Source organism: Cervus canadensis, chromosome 20 (assembly GCF_019320065.1).
Source record: "Cervus canadensis isolate Bull #8, Minnesota chromosome 20, ASM1932006v1, whole genome shotgun sequence".
NCBI lineage: Eukaryota > Metazoa > Chordata > Mammalia > Artiodactyla > Cervidae > Cervus > Cervus canadensis.
In genome coordinates this window covers 16646424-16664491 of record NC_057405.1, presented here as the reverse complement: position 1 = coordinate 16664491, position 18068 = coordinate 16646424, and the positions used below count along the sequence as shown (strand labels likewise).

At 42.0% G+C, this 18068-nt stretch overlaps 1 protein-coding gene across 1 annotated transcript; it reads left to right on the top strand.

The window, feature by feature from the left end:
- The first annotated feature begins 4241 nt into the window (after nt 1-4241).
- LOC122422800 (protein PRRC2B-like) lies at nt 4242-14036 on the top strand. The gene is made up of 2 exons (XM_043439477.1): nt 4242-4247; nt 12908-14036. The coding sequence occupies exon 2, from the start codon at nt 13199-13201 to the stop codon at nt 13703-13705; it is 507 nt and encodes a 168-aa protein (XP_043295412.1). The 5' UTR covers nt 4242-4247; nt 12908-13198; the 3' UTR covers nt 13706-14036.
- Nucleotides 14037-18068: the final 4032 nt, after the last annotated feature.

Genomic DNA, 18068 nt, shown 5'->3' with positions numbered 1-18068 from the left:
ACAAAGCCTAATAACATCTGTGAATCTTATCCCCTAGGCAGAAACCGGCAAAATTACCTGCTTATAGAGAATCAAAGGGCTCTAAAAACAGTGAGACTGGGATGCTCTGGGATAGTTCAAAGGTCCTTGCCACTCCACGTGTCAGACTTCCAGCTAAAGATCCCTGGCTGTGGCAGAGCTGAGGAAGAGACCAATCATCACTAGCCTAAGTGCACATCCCTTTCAGTGTCAGAGGCTATTTCCTCTACAGTTTAATTGAAATCAAAGAACAAAGGAAGCCCTTCTCAGTGATTTTCAAACCTTAAAATTTAAGAGAAGTATCCTTTACTTCCTTCACGCTGACTCTGGGAAATGTGAATCCCATAAGGTTTTTCTTCATTTAAAAAATGATTCAGTTATCTTACTGAAAATACTGGCTGCTTGTATGTGAGATGATGGTAATTTTTTTGGCTTCTTAGGACAATGCTTTAACATTAAACTCTTTTTTTACATCTTTTGGACAACATGGGAACAATAAGCAGCCAGCAATGACCGTTTCCAGTCATTTTCAAATCTTAGTCCCTCTCTCCTCCATTGAAGGGGTAAAAAGGGCAGTCTTATAAATGTCTATTTAATCTCATTGCTATGTTATGTAATGCACATAGCATCCTGTGCATTTTTAAAAAACACTGTGTATTATGTGATAGCTGTCTTAACAAAATATCCCTCCAGTAGTCTATATGTTGCAACCTTTCTTGCTTAGTGAATACCTGTTATACCATACATGACTTGACATAACAAATACCTGGAGACTTCATCATGAGCATCTGTCCTATTCAGTCAACTTTTGGATAAAATAACACTAATAAAGACAGCAATGGTAAGAAACTCAAGTGCTTTGGCATGTATGTATATGGATTTCCATTAATATAAAAAATATATTTCTGACATGAGCATACAGAACCTTACTGAGTATTTCTTGCCAAAATCACAAATCTAGTTAAGCACTGAGCCAAAATTCAAACTCAAGTTGTTTGACACAAAAAGTCTACCTTTAACTTTCATGAAACTGTATCTATAAATTCAAACTCCTTACTATTTCCTGTAAATGCACCTGCTTCATTTTCTCCTATGATGCTTATCTCATTGTTTTTCCACCACAGCTCTAATAATGTGAATATAACAGGCACTCACATTTGCTCATTGTTTTGTTTTGCTTTTTTAATTGAAAAACACTCTAAATCACATACTTTCTTCTTCTTCTTTTTTTTTTTTTTTACCTTTCTCCCTCTTAAATCTTATCTCTTTCGGAAGTTTTAAAAATTCCAGGTTCTCACTATTCTCAAAATCCCAGAACATTTAGCTTATGGTTCTGAAGGAAAAGATTTAAAGAGATGACAAAAAGCAATCATTTTAATGTGCCATCAAATGCAGCATCAAGGAGCCAATCAGAAGAAAGAGGTAGGAAGACAGACTTCCAGCAGGGGAGTGCTGCCCCATCCCTGCTCCTGCCTCAGAGCTCCCTCTGTGGTCCTCCGTGCTGACTCTTTGGGACCCTATGGACCATGACCTCCCAGGCTCCTCTGTCCATGGTACTCTCCAAGCAAGCCTAATGGAGTGGGTTGCCACGCCCTCCTCCAGGGGATCTATCTTCCCAACCCAGGGATCAAACCCAGGTCTCCTGCACTGCAGGCTCCCTCAGTGGCAGGAGGCTTCTTTACCTGCAGACCTGCTAAGCCACTGGGAATATACCCCCACCCCCACTTGCACCCCCACCCCCACGACTGGGAAACAAAAGTAAGAGGAACAGTCTGCTTCCTGTCAATCCCACTGGGATAAAAGAAGCCAGGTAAAAAAGGAGCTCCAGAAGCAACCTTAGACTGCAGTGAGATACTGCCTAGCCTGAATTTTTTCAATGGTCAAGACAGTTTGGTCAAGGTTTTCTGCAGAGTCCAGGGTACAAAAGGAATGAAAGTGAAACCCCAGGACCTGGGCCAGTACACAAAGACAGTGATAGTGAATCAGCAGCACTTATGAGAACAGCAGCCCGAGAGCAGAATCAGTATGGAGGTCCAGCGTCTCTGCAGGGCAACACCGTCCGCAGCGGTGTCAGCATCTGGGCAGGAGGCCTCCAGGTAACCTGGAGCTCCAGGCAGAGACTCTGGGGATGCCAAGGATTCTGAATTTGGACGAGACTGGGTCTAGCTGATACTGTGCTATGGTAGAAAAATGCATTTTGTTACAATTTTCCACCTCAGTTTCACCTTCTACCTGGCAGAGGCTGATGGCAAAAAAGCAAACAAAAATCTTTGTTATTGCTGCTAATGAAGTTCAAGCACATTTTGAATGCATTTATGCATCCATTTATATGTTTTGTAAATTTTGTGGAAGTCATAACCATATTTCATTTATTTGCTCAGAAAGCATTCATTGAAGTCCTACTATGCAATAACTAGGTACACAGTAGTTACATGTTTCCTGTTTTTATTGAGCTTAAAGTCTAGAAAACGATCAGTGTAAGTACATACACAAGGCGAAATATAATCACAAGTTGTGATAAGATGACGTAAAGACCTCCATAGGAGAAGGGGGAGCAGTGATGAAGAAGGTAGGAGGTACTTGAATATGGACATAAGGATGTGGCCTTTAGGCTGAGAATGGTGGCTTTGGAGTCAAGCATCCTAGGCAGGACTAGGTTAAATGAAGGGGCTGGGGCAGGATGGGGCATTGCGCCTCTGAGGACAGGAAGGATGCTTGTGGGGAGAAGAACCCAAGGAGGTGAGGATGGAGCGCAGGTGGCACTGGGTGATGCAGGGCCCAGAGGGCCAGAATAAGGATGCTAGATTCAGCGGGGAAGGAGCTGAGGGCACACGCTGACACCAGACATTGCAAGGAGAGCCCACCACTGATTAGCTGTGTAACTTGTAGAAAGTTACTTAACTTTTCTGTACTTCAGATTTTTCACTTTTAAATGTGAGAATAGTAAGAGTGAAATGAAGCAGGACTCTGTGATCCTTGCCACCACTCATCACCCCTCCCCCCTTCATGTCTTCCTGTCTTTTGCCTGTGGAAAGCTTTAATCAAAGAATAACTTTAATCAGAGAATGAGAAATGCTGAAACAAAGGAAAATAAGTTTAAGGAGACTAAATAATAATACTGTGGTCATTAAACATAGTCAAGGACCTTTAGTTCTTTCTCAAGTGCTATAGATAATATTCTGAGCCATGTTATGTGAGCTGTCTTATAGCTACCAAAACACCAGGTAGAGAAGTTACCTACGTGAGGACCAGACTGTTCCCAGGACATAAGCTGCCGCAATTCCGAGAACTGACCACAAAGAAATGGGTGCACCACGGAACTGAAGATTAGCTGTTAAGATGATTCTGGTCAGACCACCGATGCCAGTTTGAAGACGACTGTTAGAGATGACTATGTTTTGGCATGTAGTGCCTCCTGTCCCCTGATTCTGTCCATAAATGCTCTTGCCCCTGCTTGTTGGGCAGAGTGGGGAGAGTGGGGGTGGGGGGGTGGGAGGCAGCCTTTGGATGGATATCTGCTACTGCCCCCGCCCCAGTTGCCATTATCTAAAATGAAGGAAACTTTCCTTTCCACCTTCTGGCCTGTTTACTGGCTTTTGAGTGGTGAGGACCCAGACCCATGACACATAAACTTTTAGTAACAATAGCAACTACTTCATAGAGTTGATTAGAGCAAAATTTGAGTTAATAAATGCAAAATGCTTAGATTAGTGTGTTTTCATTCCATGTGTGTGTGTGTGTGTGTGTGTGTGTTTCTGAGAGAGAGAGAGAAGGAGAGACAGAGACTCAAAGGTTTTAATGAGGCGAGTGATAGGATCAGAGTTGTGTTTTAAAGGCAGAACCTTGCTTGTTGAGTGATAATGGATAGGAAAATGAAGAATTGACATGAAAAGGGTAAAAATATGATTGCAGTGTCTTAATAAAGTGTTTTGACATCAAATGTCATTCACTAATTATACAATATACTCTAGTTCACACTCTCCCTTTTTTCCTCTTACTCTTTAAATACTTTTAACTTGCTTGAATATTTGATAATGTCATAGAAATAATGTAGTGACAAAAAATATTTTGAATGGCTTTGTCAGCTCTAGAAGAATGATTGTACAGACTAGTATTTGTTTTATTAAAATGAAAATATTGGGAGCAAAATCACTCCTAATTAATTCATTTATTCAGCATATATTTATTGAAAACTAATTATATTAAATATGTCAGACAATCTTCTAGGTGTTTAGAATGTTGAGCAAACACAAGCCTGCCTTATGAATTTTATATTATCTTTGGCAAGCAAAGCAGTGAGCTGACATAGTTGAAAAGTCAATACCTGAGAGATAGTAGCTCAATGTATAAATATTACTTTTATTTAGTGCAGTATTAATATTTCACTCATCTTGATAAAATTTAGATGGACTTTTTCCTGAGTCTGAACACTGAACTCTATTTTTTTAGGACATTTCCTTTAGAAAACTTGTAAATTTAATATTCTTCTCTGCCCCTTTTAGATGCAAATCTTAAGAGCCATTTTGATAATTTTTTGACCCATGTATGCCTCTCTCTCTTGAACCTAGAAGCCTTTTCTTTGAAATGTAATCATCAAGGAAGACTGTGACACTGTGTGAAGGGTGGGAGCCTTGTTTTTGACCAGGAAACACTGGTGGTCTTAGCACAGAGAAGAGTGTTTGCAAGTGCAGGAATGTATCAATGTGAGACATACATATCATTAGTCAACTTCTTTCAAGAATTTTATCACTAGTTCCCAGCAATTAAACCTTTCTACTTTTGCCCCAACTGAGGTGGATTGATAGGGGTTCTGCTCTCTCTTCTATATTTCTGTAGCCTTATAAAGACTTTCTTACCAATTTAAATTTATCTGGTGCAACTTTTGCCTTGACATACCTACATAAAGCTTTAGCACAATTTACAGATGAAAGAGGAAATGCAATTTTGTTGAAGAAGTTAATGCAATTAACTAAACATGGGATCTGGGGAAAACGTGTGTATATATTTATGTGTGTGGGGGGATATGTGAGTGTGTAAAACATGATCAAGGTGTATTGATAGGAGAAATAATTAGCTGATATCTGAATTTTCTGGAGAAAAATTAAAGTTTAATCAAAATTAAAAGGATTCTTTATTGCTTAAAATAAGATGAAAAAATTCCAAGAATTATTTAAAACTTCACTTGATAATATCTGTCAAAAATCAAAACTAAGAAAAATGTATATATAAAGATAAGTTGCTATTTATGAGGACTTTTTTATTTTTTTTAAATTATGTTTCTAGATGTCAATGTACATCAAAGCATCCTGGAAGTGTGCTATCTAGATTATGCTAGCATGGGGATAAAATATCTCCAGGTAATGAGAGTAATTTTAAATCAATGCATTTGTCCAACAAGTAGCCAATGGGGAAATTTAATCACAATTAAATTCATGCTTATTATCATATCTTAAAATGAAGTCTATGTAGTACTCTGAGTCAAATTTCCATATATATTAGACCCTGTTCACATGGTAGACAAAAGGTACATTAATCTGTGCTTTGGGAGAGAATTTCAGGATGTAACTTTTTAAGTTGAAAAAGAATAAATAAATAAATAAATGCACATCCATAAATTATAGCATGAATGATAATGGGTAAATAAACTTCAGTGTTACATGAAAAAGAATCCAAACCGTGAAATATTATCCATTGTCTTGCACAGCCAGGTTAAGTTGTTCAGATTCAGTTGGAATTAGTTAAATAAGCAAACATATACAGAAAGATCCAGGAACTAAGTTTTCCTCCTTCTAAGTGAGATGACTTGGCAGGTGACATTAGTGATTTAATACCTAACATATTTCTGTAGTGCTAGTGATTTATCTCATCTATCACTGAGGAGTGGAAAAGTAAATAAACATTATATCTGCATGACAGTGATAACTACAATTCAATTCTGCATCTATAACAAGAGTAGAAAGATCTGGTGGAAACTAAAATTAGACACTTATTTACATGAATATGTCCATAAATGTGGCATATTAATTCAACTGGGTTCTTTTCTGAGGAATTCTTTGAATTGGCAAAATGTTGTTCAAATGTTTGTATCTTAAATATTTTGTAACCTGGTGTTTAAATAGCATTTAAATGTACATCAAAATCAGATTGGACACTTATTAAAGGGAAGAAAGTATTCTTGATATCCTAAATAAATCATCAAAGCAAACTAAAAATAAATTTTAAGAGATCTTCTCATGATGAGGCAAAACTAAATATGTTATGTGTAGATGTGAAAATTAGAGAAGAGCTTATTAGTGATGTTCCATTGCTGCATTACATTTCTTAATATTGGTATTTTGCTAGAGTTTGTCTATTTGTTGTATGTTTAGTTTAAATTAAAATCTACTAAGAAGGAGCCCAGTCATAAAGATCTTCCATTGTGCACTGTCTACAATACTTTTTAAAACTATCAAAACATCTCCTTCAAATATTAATCCATAACCATAAAATTGGCTCTGAATTGCATTATTTAAAAAAAAAAATCTCTTAGACATAAGAAGCTCACAAGCTAGACATTGTCAGCTGATCTAGTGTTCGCCACCTTGCTTTCAATGTGGAAGAGAGGAGGACAGGTATATAGCATGGAGAGTCATTGTGGATATATGTGCTTCTGTGGGAACAACCTAGTTGTAGGGGGCAGAACAGAAGAGGGAGATGGTTTGGGAAAATGGAATTGGCTCATGGTGGGGTGGATGGTGAAGGAGGGCTTTACAGATGAACATGATTCACTAAAAATGCTTAATCATTTTCCCGAGATTAGTATCTAGCTAAATAATTTTTAACTTTTTTCTTTATGTTTGTGTATTTGTCTTGGGAAAGAATATATAGTTTATCAAACAGATTAAGAATACCTGGCTGTGTAATTTGTGCTTTTCTGATACAATGGGAAAAATATAAATTCCATAATCATTAACATGAAGGTTAGAAAGAAAAAAAGTGAAAGTGAAGTCGCTCAGTCGTGTCCGACTCTTTGTGACCCCATGGACTGTGGCCCACCAGGCTCCTCTGTCCATGGGATTCTCCAGGCAAGAATACTGGAGTGAGTTGCCATTTCCTTTTCCAGAAGGTTAGAAGTTCCCTTTATTTTTGAAATAAAGGCAGTATTAGGATAAAATTATCTTCCCCAGGAGCTTGTAAATATTGTGATCATTATTTGCATGGCTAGGAAATCCCAGATAGATGCATTCTTGAGAGATTTCAAACATAGATAAAATCACATAAAACACTTCTCATTTAAAATGTATAAGCTGTTCTAATAAAAATAGTTAACTCTGATCATTTTCCTAAAATTGCATAAGTAAAAGCATAGTTAAAGAAACGGCACTTTATATATATATATATATATATTTTAAAGGAATGTGTGTGTTAGTCACTCAGTCATGTCCGACTCTTTGTGACCACATGGACTGTAGCCTACCAGGCTCCATTGTCCATGGGCTTCTCCAGGCAAGAATACTGGAGTGGGCTGCCGCTTCCTTCTCCAACATGATAATTTAATACACATATACAGTGTAAAATGGTGACCACAATCAAGTTAATTATTACATCCATCACCTCATATACTTATCTTTTTCTTAATGTATGGTGAGGAAACTTTACATTTCCACTTTTAGCACACTTCAAGTGTACAGTACAATATTATTAAGTTTATTCACTATGCTGGGCAATATATCTCATGAACATCTTATAACTGAAAGATGTACATTTTGATCAGTCAGTTCAGTTCAGTTCAGTCACTCAGTCGTGTCTGACTCTTTGCAACCCCATGAACCACAGCACGCCAGGCCTCCCTGTCCATCAAAAACTCCCAGAGTCCACCCAAACCCATGTCCATTCAGTTAGTGATGCCATCCAACCATCTCATCCTCTGTCATCCCCTTCTCCTCCTGCCCTCAATCTTTCCCAGTGTCAGGGTCTTTTCTTTTCTTTTTTTTTTAGCACATACAAACATTTTATTCCATTCATCTGTCATTGTACATTTGGGTTGTTTCCATGTCCTGGGTAATGTAAATTGTGCTTCAATGAACACTGGGGTGCATGTGACCTTTTGAATATTTTTCTCAGGTGTATGTCCAGTAGAGGGATTTCCAGGTCATATGGTAGTTTTTAGCTTTTTAAGGGAACTCCATATTGTTCTCCACAGTGGCTATATCAATTTATAATCCCTCCAACAGTACAAGAAGGTACTCTTTACTCCACATTCTCTCCAGCATTTATTGTTTGTAGATTTTATGATGATGGTCTTTCTCACCAGTGTAAGGGGATACTTCATTGTAGACTTTATTTGCATTTCTCTAATAATTAGTGAGCCCGAGTATGTTTTCATGAAGATATTTGCAAATGAAGCAACGGACAAAAGATTAAACTTCAAAATACACAAATAGCTCATGGAACTCAATATCAAAAAACCAAGCAATCCAATCTAAAACTAGAAAGAAGAACTAAATATCTCTCCAAAGAAGACATACAGATGCCAAAGAGGCACATGAAAACATGTCAGGGTCTTTTCAAATGAGTCAGTTCTTTGCATCAGGTGGCCAAAGTATTGGAGTTTCGGCTTCAACATCAGTCCTTCCAATGAACACCCAGGACTGATCTCCTTTAAGATGGACTGGTTGGATCTCCTTGCAGTCCAAGGAACTCTCAAGAGTCTTCTCCAACACCACAGTTCAAAAGCATCAATTCTTTGGCGCTCAGCTTTCTTTTTTTTTTTGGTTTCAGTGGGTCTTTTTTTTTAAACTTTTTTTATATTTAAATAAGGAGAATTCTTTCATATGGAAAGAGCTAGTACAATCACATATTTGAAAGGAGAAACAACAGGTACTGAACCGGAGGGAAGGGTGAAGGAGGAGGGTGCCACCATGGCCTGGTGAATCCAGGGTTCCATTTTCCCATCTAAGGTAAAAGCTCCCCCAAACAACGTAGAAACAAGCTGCACGTTACACCTTTTAGCCATCGTCTGCCCTTTCAAATATCTGGTCTACATGAAAAGACAAAGAGAGGAAAGGCCAAAATAAGATAAAAAAAAAAAAAACAAAAACCACAACCCTCTCAACAAAAAACCCGAACGCTTTTTACTATGCAAGGCATGAGGTCAAAAGCTTGGTGTGCAGGGCCCCCTTTTCACAACGGAAGGTCGTCCACAGAGAGCCTCAACAGAAAGTTCCGCACTGAGGCTTTGTAACATGCTGAAGGCAGGGCCTCGGGGACACTGCTCCCTCTTGGAGGTCACCTAACTGGGGTGGAGAAATGGTGAACTGCAGGTTGGATATGCCTGGAAGATCACTGGCCAGATATGCACTGGTGGTCCCGGTGGAGGACATGGCTGGACAACAGTGTCCGACCCCAACACTGAGCCGCTCCTGTCCTGGTGATGTCTTAGGTCCGGTTCACTTTTCAAACTGGAAGAGCCAGCTTTCTGAAGTCTGCATTTCCCAGTCATCACAGAATAGTACTAAGTTCAAGTACCCTAGTGTCCTTGGTGCTCAAAGGCCATTTCCAGCAGACCTTCTAACCCAGGCTAGCTCTGCAAGAAAAATGGGACAAATACAGATTTGAGAGGTAACATGCAGCTACTCAGCGGAGGGGAACCACACAGGAGGGAGGGGGCTTCAGCTGCTGACCCCACGCTGCTTCAGCGGGCCAGTTCTGAGTGAGACCATGCCTGTGAGTGCACACTCTGAGCCTCCACAGCCCTTGACAAACCTCATCAACCATCCAGGAGGCAGATCTACAAGACAGGAGGGTGAGGGCAGAGCTGGAGAGAACTGATGTCGGTATGTAACAAGATACCCCAGTGTCCCCAGAAGTTGCTGCAATGACCATGGCTTTGGAACCGGACCAACCGATTTTTCTGGGTAACAGTCACTCTTTAGTTTTCTCCCTGAAGGAACCTGGAGCCCAAAGTGTAGGAATTCCAAGTTTGAAAACAGTAACATTAATTCAAAACAGGAAACGAAAACCAGACCAAATACAGCTGGCAAAGAAGCCTTCAAGGGGTGGACGAGGCCTCACGGGTACATGAGCTCACGCTCTTGGGTTTTACCCCACAGAGGAACTGATGCTGGACGACACACAGTAACTACAGGGTCACTGGCTGCCGAGGAACAGGATGCATCATCAACGGCCAGGGTGGAGCAGCCAGCATGGCAAAGAAGGGTAAGCTGAGTAGCTGAAGGCAAAGTGAGAGGGCTCTGACCCCTGCCCCTGCCCCTGCCCCTGCCCAGGAGCAGAAAATTGTTCAGTGCTAGTCTTTACGTGTTCCCTCCCGCTGGTTGACCCAAGGCTTTCTGGCAGAGGCCTCTGTGTGGATTTGCACTCTGAGGATGGGAATATGAAGGCAAAATATGACCCCAAGTCCTATTACCTGGAGACTGGCTCCAAAACCACATGACAGGAGAGAGACTGCCCCCCAAGACATCTCTGCAGTAATTACTGCATTTCATCAGACCAAGGAAAGGATGGGGTGCTGGGTGGGCCCAGGGCCCACCCTCTGCCTCCAGAGTTCATTGTAAAATCTGTCTTATCCGGAAAGAGACTGCAGTTTGGGCACACGAAGGTGGTAAACGCACTGAACTTCACATGCAATTTTCCTGGCCTTTCCTGCACAGAATAATTCAGACATTATATATAAATAGAGCAGTGAAACATTTACTTCTTTTTCCACCTAGACCTACGACATCAATACATATAAATAAATCCTAGTGTTTTCTGTTTTTATTGGGGGTGGGGGGAATACAGGGGTAGGTAGAGAAAAGGGAGAACAGGTGACCCTTTCACTTTTTTTTTTCTCAAACAGGAAGTACTGTCACTCTGAGGGCAGGTTCACCTGAAGGGACACATCTTAAAAGAGTTTGTAACAGCATCCAGGCCTGTCCTGCTGAATTTCAAAACGAGAAAGCCTTTGTTCCTTTTGATAATATGCACTGGAATCAGGTGTGAGGGGTCTGGCCACGTTTCTATCTGAGAGCGTGAGGCCCTGAAGGGGCTACCGGAGGGGAAGGGAGCCCCGTCAGTGGGGACAGTAGCCAGGCGCTCACAGCGGGAGGGGGACAAGGGCAGGTGAGCACACAGAGAGCTCTGTCCAGTGGCAGCCCTGCAAGAAAGGGCTTCAGAGTAAAGATCCAGGGGATGAAAGAGAAGAAAAGGCAAAAACACACGCCAGTGAGAAGGTCTGAGGGTGGAGGCAAGGAGGGGAGTGCTGGACACCACTGATTAAATGTTGAAACCCTGCACCTTTTGCCAGAGGCTGTTGTTCCCATGCTTCCTTAAAGCAGCGAAGAGCAACGAGTGACCCCAGCGGTTCCTAAGGCCCTTCTTTCCGTGTTCCACACTAGCCAGAGCCTAAAGTCCCAGCCTGAGTAGCTGTCACCACCTGGGACGACACTGCAGGTGGACTCTGTGGGCCGTGCCGTCTCCCTGCCTCCCATCCTTCCAGCCAAGTCTCCCCTAGACCTGCCAGCAACAGCAGGCTGATGGCAGCTTAGTTCTCTCAAGAGCATAGGCAAAACTTCACATTTCCCCTCGCCTTTCCTTGGAGTTTAGGATGATTTCCTTCTAGTACTTATTTTAAAAGCAGAGACTTAGCATAAATGCCCCCACATTTGGACAGCAATAGCTCTGCACACGTTAAAAGGCTAGGCAGGCTGTTTTGGCAGCATTGCCAGCCCTGCAGTCGCCCACCTCCCCTTGGGCCCTGCTCTGGTCTCTGGAAAGACCGGAGACCCCACTGCCCCGCTCAGGCCTCTCTGGCCCCACAGCCTGGGCCTGTAGCTGGGAAGGGAGAAAGGGAGAGAAGCAAGCCCTCCTGCCTCTTCCCAGAGCTCGGGCCGCAGCGACAGACCCGACCACACCCGTCATCTCTAGTGACAATGGTCCAGGCGCCTGTCGCCACAGAGGACAGCAGGGTTTCCAGTGCCGAGCTGCGGGAGAGGTGGATGGACTGGAGGACCCAGAGAGACAAGGCAGCTCGGAGAAGAGGGAGCATGAGAAAACATCAGGCCCTGTGGGTGCAGCCGGCACCGATGAGGGGGTGGGGGGTGGTAGTGGTGCTGTCAGCTCGCACCGCCCCCGGTCAAGACGGGAACACACCACTGCCTTTTATTTCCATGATTCACCTCACATTCCCAGCAGTGTCCCCACCAGCTTTAGGGAGAGTCTGAGACAGAAGTTCTGTGTCATTCTTAGGCTAAAAACATCATCATCGTCAATGGACTGACCATAAGCTCCCTGTGGTCATCAGCCCAGAGGCTGGAAGCCATTGAAATGCCAGTCCACCTGCCCACTCCCCGCCCCCGCAAGTCACCGCTTCCCGAGCTCAGGAGCAGTGTCTGAAACCACTTCTTTCTGCAAGTAACCAGCAGAGAGAGAGCAGGAGAGGCGTGCTCCCAAGCATCATTTAATTTGGAGTCAATCCGAAGGACTCTGATTTCAGCTTGCAGCCCGGCTCTGCCTCTGGCCCCCGTGGGGAACCCAGTTGTCAAACTTCAGGACGCGTTAGCCAGTAACGCCGGGCTGGCCCCCAGCATCCCCATCCTACGGCGGGACCACCACATCCAGAGGGCCATCGGTCTCTCCCACATGTCCTTCCCCACCGCCGACCTCACTCTGAAGATGGAGTCTGCACACAAGGCTTGGGAAAATTCACCCAGCTTGCCGGAGCAGAGCTAGCCAGGAGGCGCCGGCTCAGGCCTGCAGCCCCCATCCTCCAGGGGGCCCTCCAGCGGGGTCAGCTATAGCTCCTTTGGCGGCGTCTCCAGGCCCCCCATGCCTGTGGCCTCAGTCGCACCTTCTGCATCCCTTCAGGCAGTCACCTGCCACCTCTCTACCTGGATGGCCATGTGTTTGCAAGTCAGCCCCGGATGGTTGCTCAGACCATACCTCAGCAGCAGAGTTACCAACAGGCTGCCGCTGCCCAGCAGATCCCAATTTCCCTTCACACATCTCTGCAAGCTCAAGCCCAGCTGGGACTGCGGGGCGGGCTGCCCGTCTCCCAGTCTCAGGAGATCTTCAGCTTCTTACAGCCCTTCAGGTCTCAGGTGTACATGCACCCCAGCCTGTCACCGCCCAGCACCATGATCCTCTCCGGAGGCACAGCGTTGAAGGCCCCCTACTCGGCATTCCCAGGCTGCAGCCCCTGGAGATGGTGAAGCCCCAGTCCGGCTCGCCCTACCAGCCCATGAGTGGAAGCCAGGCCCTGGTCTATGAGGACCCGCTCAGCCAGGCGGCTGGGCTCGGCGCCTCCCAGATGTTGAACTCCCAGCTCCCGCAGCTGACGATGCCCCTGCCTGGCTCCGGGCAGCAGCCCCTGCTCCTTCCACAGTCCATCCAGCTGCCCCAGGCGCAGAGCCTCTCGGTCGGGGACCCCCGCAGGATCCTCGCCCCTGGGTCCCAGCCTTCGGTCCTCAACACCAGCAGAGAGTCCTCTCAGATGGAGATGAAGGGCTTCCACTTTGCCGACAGTAAACAGAATGTTCCTTCAGGAGGCTCTGTGCCGTCGCCGCAGACCTACAGGCCTAGCTCTGCTAGCCCCAGTGGGAAGCCCTGTGGATCAGCAGTTAACATGGGCTCTGTGCAGGGACACTACGTTCAACTGGCAAAGCAGCGAGTGGATGAAAAGCCCGGCCACCCTCAGCCGCTTCCCCGCTGAACCGAACCGGAGCGATCAAGCCCCGGGCGGTCAAGCTGGAGGAGAGCAAGGCCTGAGGGGCTGGGCCCGGCCTGCCGGGGAGGACTCTGCCCTTCGCCTCGCTGCTGCCCGTCGCGGGGGAGTCTCGCCGAGGGATCCCCCATCCACTCACCTGGCCCGGACTTCGAGGTCTCCCTTCTCTCCTCCATTCCCGAAAGCTCCGTTATCCAACCGGCTTGCACCCGTGGATCTCTGGCATTGACCTGCTTGCTTTAATACGAAACGAACAAGCAAATGACTCCATTCCCATCTCCTTTCCACCATGACTGCGGAGTGACCGAGCGTGGAGTGACTGAGCATCAGGCCCTGCCAACTAACCCCGCCCTCCCCCGCTTCCTCCCCTCCCTGCCTCCAGTCCCCGGGGCACCTTGGTCTGGCAGCAGGGCCGTTTTAGTTTGAGGCTTTTTGTTTTAAAAAGCAGCTAGAGGTTTTTACAAAAGAGAAAGGAAAAGAAAACAAAAACACAAGCTTTGTATAGCTGGACTTTTATCAGCTTTCTTTATAGTCCAACTCTCACATCTATACATGACTACTGGTAAAACCATAGCCTTGACTAGACAGACATTTGTTGACAAAGTGATGTCTCTGTGTTTTAATATGCTGTCTAGGTTGGTCATAACTTTCATCTCCAATTAGGAGATGCTGATCAGCCACTTTGATAAGCATCTCCCAATTCACCCTAACCCCTCCCACCAAGCCCTTAGAAGTCACCATTCTACTCTCTGTTATTATGCTGCTGCTGCTGCTAAGTCGCTTCAGTCGTGTCCAACTCGGTGCGACCCCATAGACAGCAGCCCACCAGGCTCCGCTGTCCCTGGGGTTCTCCAGGCAAGAACACTGGAGTGGGTTGCCATTTCCTTCTCCAATGCATGAAAGTGAAAAGCCAAAGGGAAGTCGCTCAGTCAGGTCTGACTCAGCGACCCCATGGACTGCAGCCTACCGGGTTCCTCCATCCATGGGATTTTCCAGGCAAGAGTACTGGAGTGCGGTGCCATTGCCTTCTCCCTGTTACTATGAGTTACACCTTTTTAGATTCTACTAATAAAGTGACATCAATTTGTCTTTCTTTGTCTAGTTTATTTCAGTTAGAATAATTTCCTCTATATTCATCTATAATGTTGCAAATGGAAGGATTTTCTTTTCTTTTTACGGCTGAATTTGTCATTGGATATATGTGTCCATAGCTTGACTATGATGGCTAATGCTTCAGTGAACATGGGAGTACAGATAGCTCTTTGAGATAGTGATTTCTTTTCCTTTGGATATATACAAAGGTGTGGGTTTGCTGGATCATATGGTAGCTCTATTTTTAATTGTTTTTGAGAATCCACTAAATATCTTTAACAGTGGCTATACCAATGTACATTCCTATCAACAGTATAAAAATTTGCCCTTTTCTTATCTTCAACAACATGTATCTCTTTTATCTTTGATGGTAGCCATTCTATCAAGCGTGAAGTGATATCTCATTGAGGGTTTTATTTGCATTTCTTGAATTATTAATGATAATGAACACCTTTTTACATACCAGTTGGGCATTCTTATTTCTTCTTTGGAACAATGTCTATTCAGGTTCTTGTTCATATTTTAATTGTTTTGTTTTGCTTTGTTTTTTACTCTTGAATTATATGAATTCCTTGTATATTTTGTATATTATTGCTGAATGAGATATATGGCTAGCAAACAGTTTCTCCCAATCCGTGGTCTGTATTATTGCTTTGTTGATTGCTTCCTTTGCTGTGCAGAGCTCTTTAGGTTGATATAGTCCCACTGTTCTGTTTCATTGATTTATGTACCACTTTCTTAGCTAGTATCATACTGTTTTGGTTACCATAACTTTGCAATGTAATTTGAAATCAAGAAGCATGAGGCCTCCAGTTTTGTTCTCCTTTCCCAGGATATCTTAAGCCATTTGGGGCCTTTGCGTATCCAAACATATTTTGGGATTATTTTATCTATTTCTGTCAAAAATGCTACTGGAATTTTGATAGGGGTTGCAGATTGCAATGACTCTTTAGGTTTCTATGGGCAGTATGGATATTTTAATATTATTAAATCTTCTAATCCATGAATACAGGATATCTTCTCATTTATTAGCATTTTCAATTTCTTTCATCAATGTCTCATAGCTTTCATCAGATAGTTCTTTCACCTCCTTATTTAATTTTTCCTAAGTTGTTTATCCTTGTCAATGCTGTTATATCAGTAAAGCTCATGTTATTACTTTTTTCTTCACTTTCCATTACCTGAATGAGAAAACATGATTCACTCAGTTGAGTAATTCTTTTATTTTTTTTTTAAGATTCTGGGTTAATAAGATCAAACATTTAATATAATTGCCTTGAATGTTGACTCTTCAAAATATATCCTAGAAAGGCTAGCTCATTCATAGTGAAGTTCATTTCATATAGTTCATAAAGTTTTTACTACACAAATATATGAGGAAATATGCTATTTAAGAAAAACACAGCCCATATTATCAAGGGAAGTGGCATAATTAGACTATTAAATTATCTTTTAATTAAAAAGAAAAACCCTGCTTGTTGGTAAATTTAGTAGATAGTAAGGGACTTAATCTAGATGAGAATAAATAAAACCAAATAAGATAATTATTTTTCATAGTAACATAAGAAAAAATGTGGCTTCTCTTGACAACTGGAAAAAGGTGGTAAAATGACAAAGCATGAGATATGAGCAGTTACATCAAATTCAGACTGTGGAAGAGAGCCAAGAGGAAAACTTCTAAGTGACAAATGGTCAGTAAAATGCAATATAAGGCTTACATTCAGTTTTTAATTGATGCTTATACAGCACTATGCTGTTAATTTTCACCATTTTCCTAAAATCTTCAGTGAAATGTCGGTCCACAGTCTTGTTTCAAAGGTATTTTGAAAAGTTAGGAATTGAAAATAATGTCCACTGGTGATCAACTTGGTATGAAAACCTAGCAACAATAAGGATCAAGACATGGATGGAGAATTTAGTGGAAGTAAAAACAAATGAACAAACAGAAAACAGAGCTGGGGGGAGTCTCAAGGGTAAAACATCAGGAAACATAATAATTTCCATTCTCAACAATCCAAGAAAAGCTTTATGCAATATTCTTGCTTTCCCAAAACATGAAATGTCAAACGAGCTTGATCCCTGGGTCAGGTAAATCCACTGGAGGAGGGCATGGCAACCCAGTATTCTTGCCTGGAGAATCCCAAAGACACAGGAGCCTGGCAGGTTACAGTCCAAAGGGTCACAAAGAGTCAGACATGACTGAAATGACTTGGCAAGCACCCGTAACCTATTACAATAGGAAGAATGAGTGACTGTTCAATATTTAGGTCAAGAATAATAAACTTAAAAGTTTTACTGAAGCCTAGTCATTATCCAATGGTTATTAGCCACAGCTCTTCCTATGTAGAGATGGAGAGTTGGAGAATAACAATATCCTTATAGAAAGAAAATTTTTCTAAAAATAAGCTAATCTTTCTAAATTTATCAATTAAAATATACAAGGAATTAAACTTGGAAATCATTTTATATGTTTATCCCAGTGAAACTTATAAGGATCTTTTCAAATATCAGTTGTTTATTTAAAACTTTAATGATTTCACTTGAAATATTCATCTGTCTGCTTAAATACTCACTTTTATGCCAACATTTATATTACATGCTGTGAGAAAAATTTTCCAAACTTTTTTTTTTACTGTTTTTTTAACTAAGCAATTAATTCACACTTTCATATTAAAAATGCAAATAACCTTGATTTTAGCATTTGGTTTTGAAATAAAAAGTATTTCAAAGCCTTAGTATAAATTTACATATCACAAAAACAGATGAATTCTAAATCAGCAGAAAAGATTATGGTATTCATTATTCATATGTACAGAGATTGCTACAATAGCACGGACTTATTGAAAATATTACAGATTGTTAAAAATTAGTTCTTGCTATTCCAAGATCATAATACTTATTTGTTATGTACAAAACAATAAATTAATAAAATAATATTTAAATGAATAATACTCAGTGTTAGAGTCATTTTAAGTGTTGAATATCATCTGTTTCAAAAAATATAGATATGCCTATATACTTTCCCTAAATATAATAAAAATATAATCTTAACATTTTGTAGGAAATGAATATAATCAACTATCAACTTCTTTATAAGAATGATATTGGTATTTTATTATGGATTTTTAAAATTTAATTTATTATTTTTAATTGGAGAATGATTTCTTTACAATATTGTGTTGGTTTCTTCAGTACAACAATGTGAACCAGCTATAAAATATACACATATCCCCTCCCACTTGAACTTCCTTCCCACCCC

Coding starts and splice junctions, on each gene's coding strand:
- LOC122422800 (XM_043439477.1), top strand. CDS start 13,199: ATGGTGAAGCCCCAGTCCGGCTCGCCCTACCAGCCCATGAGTGGAAGC.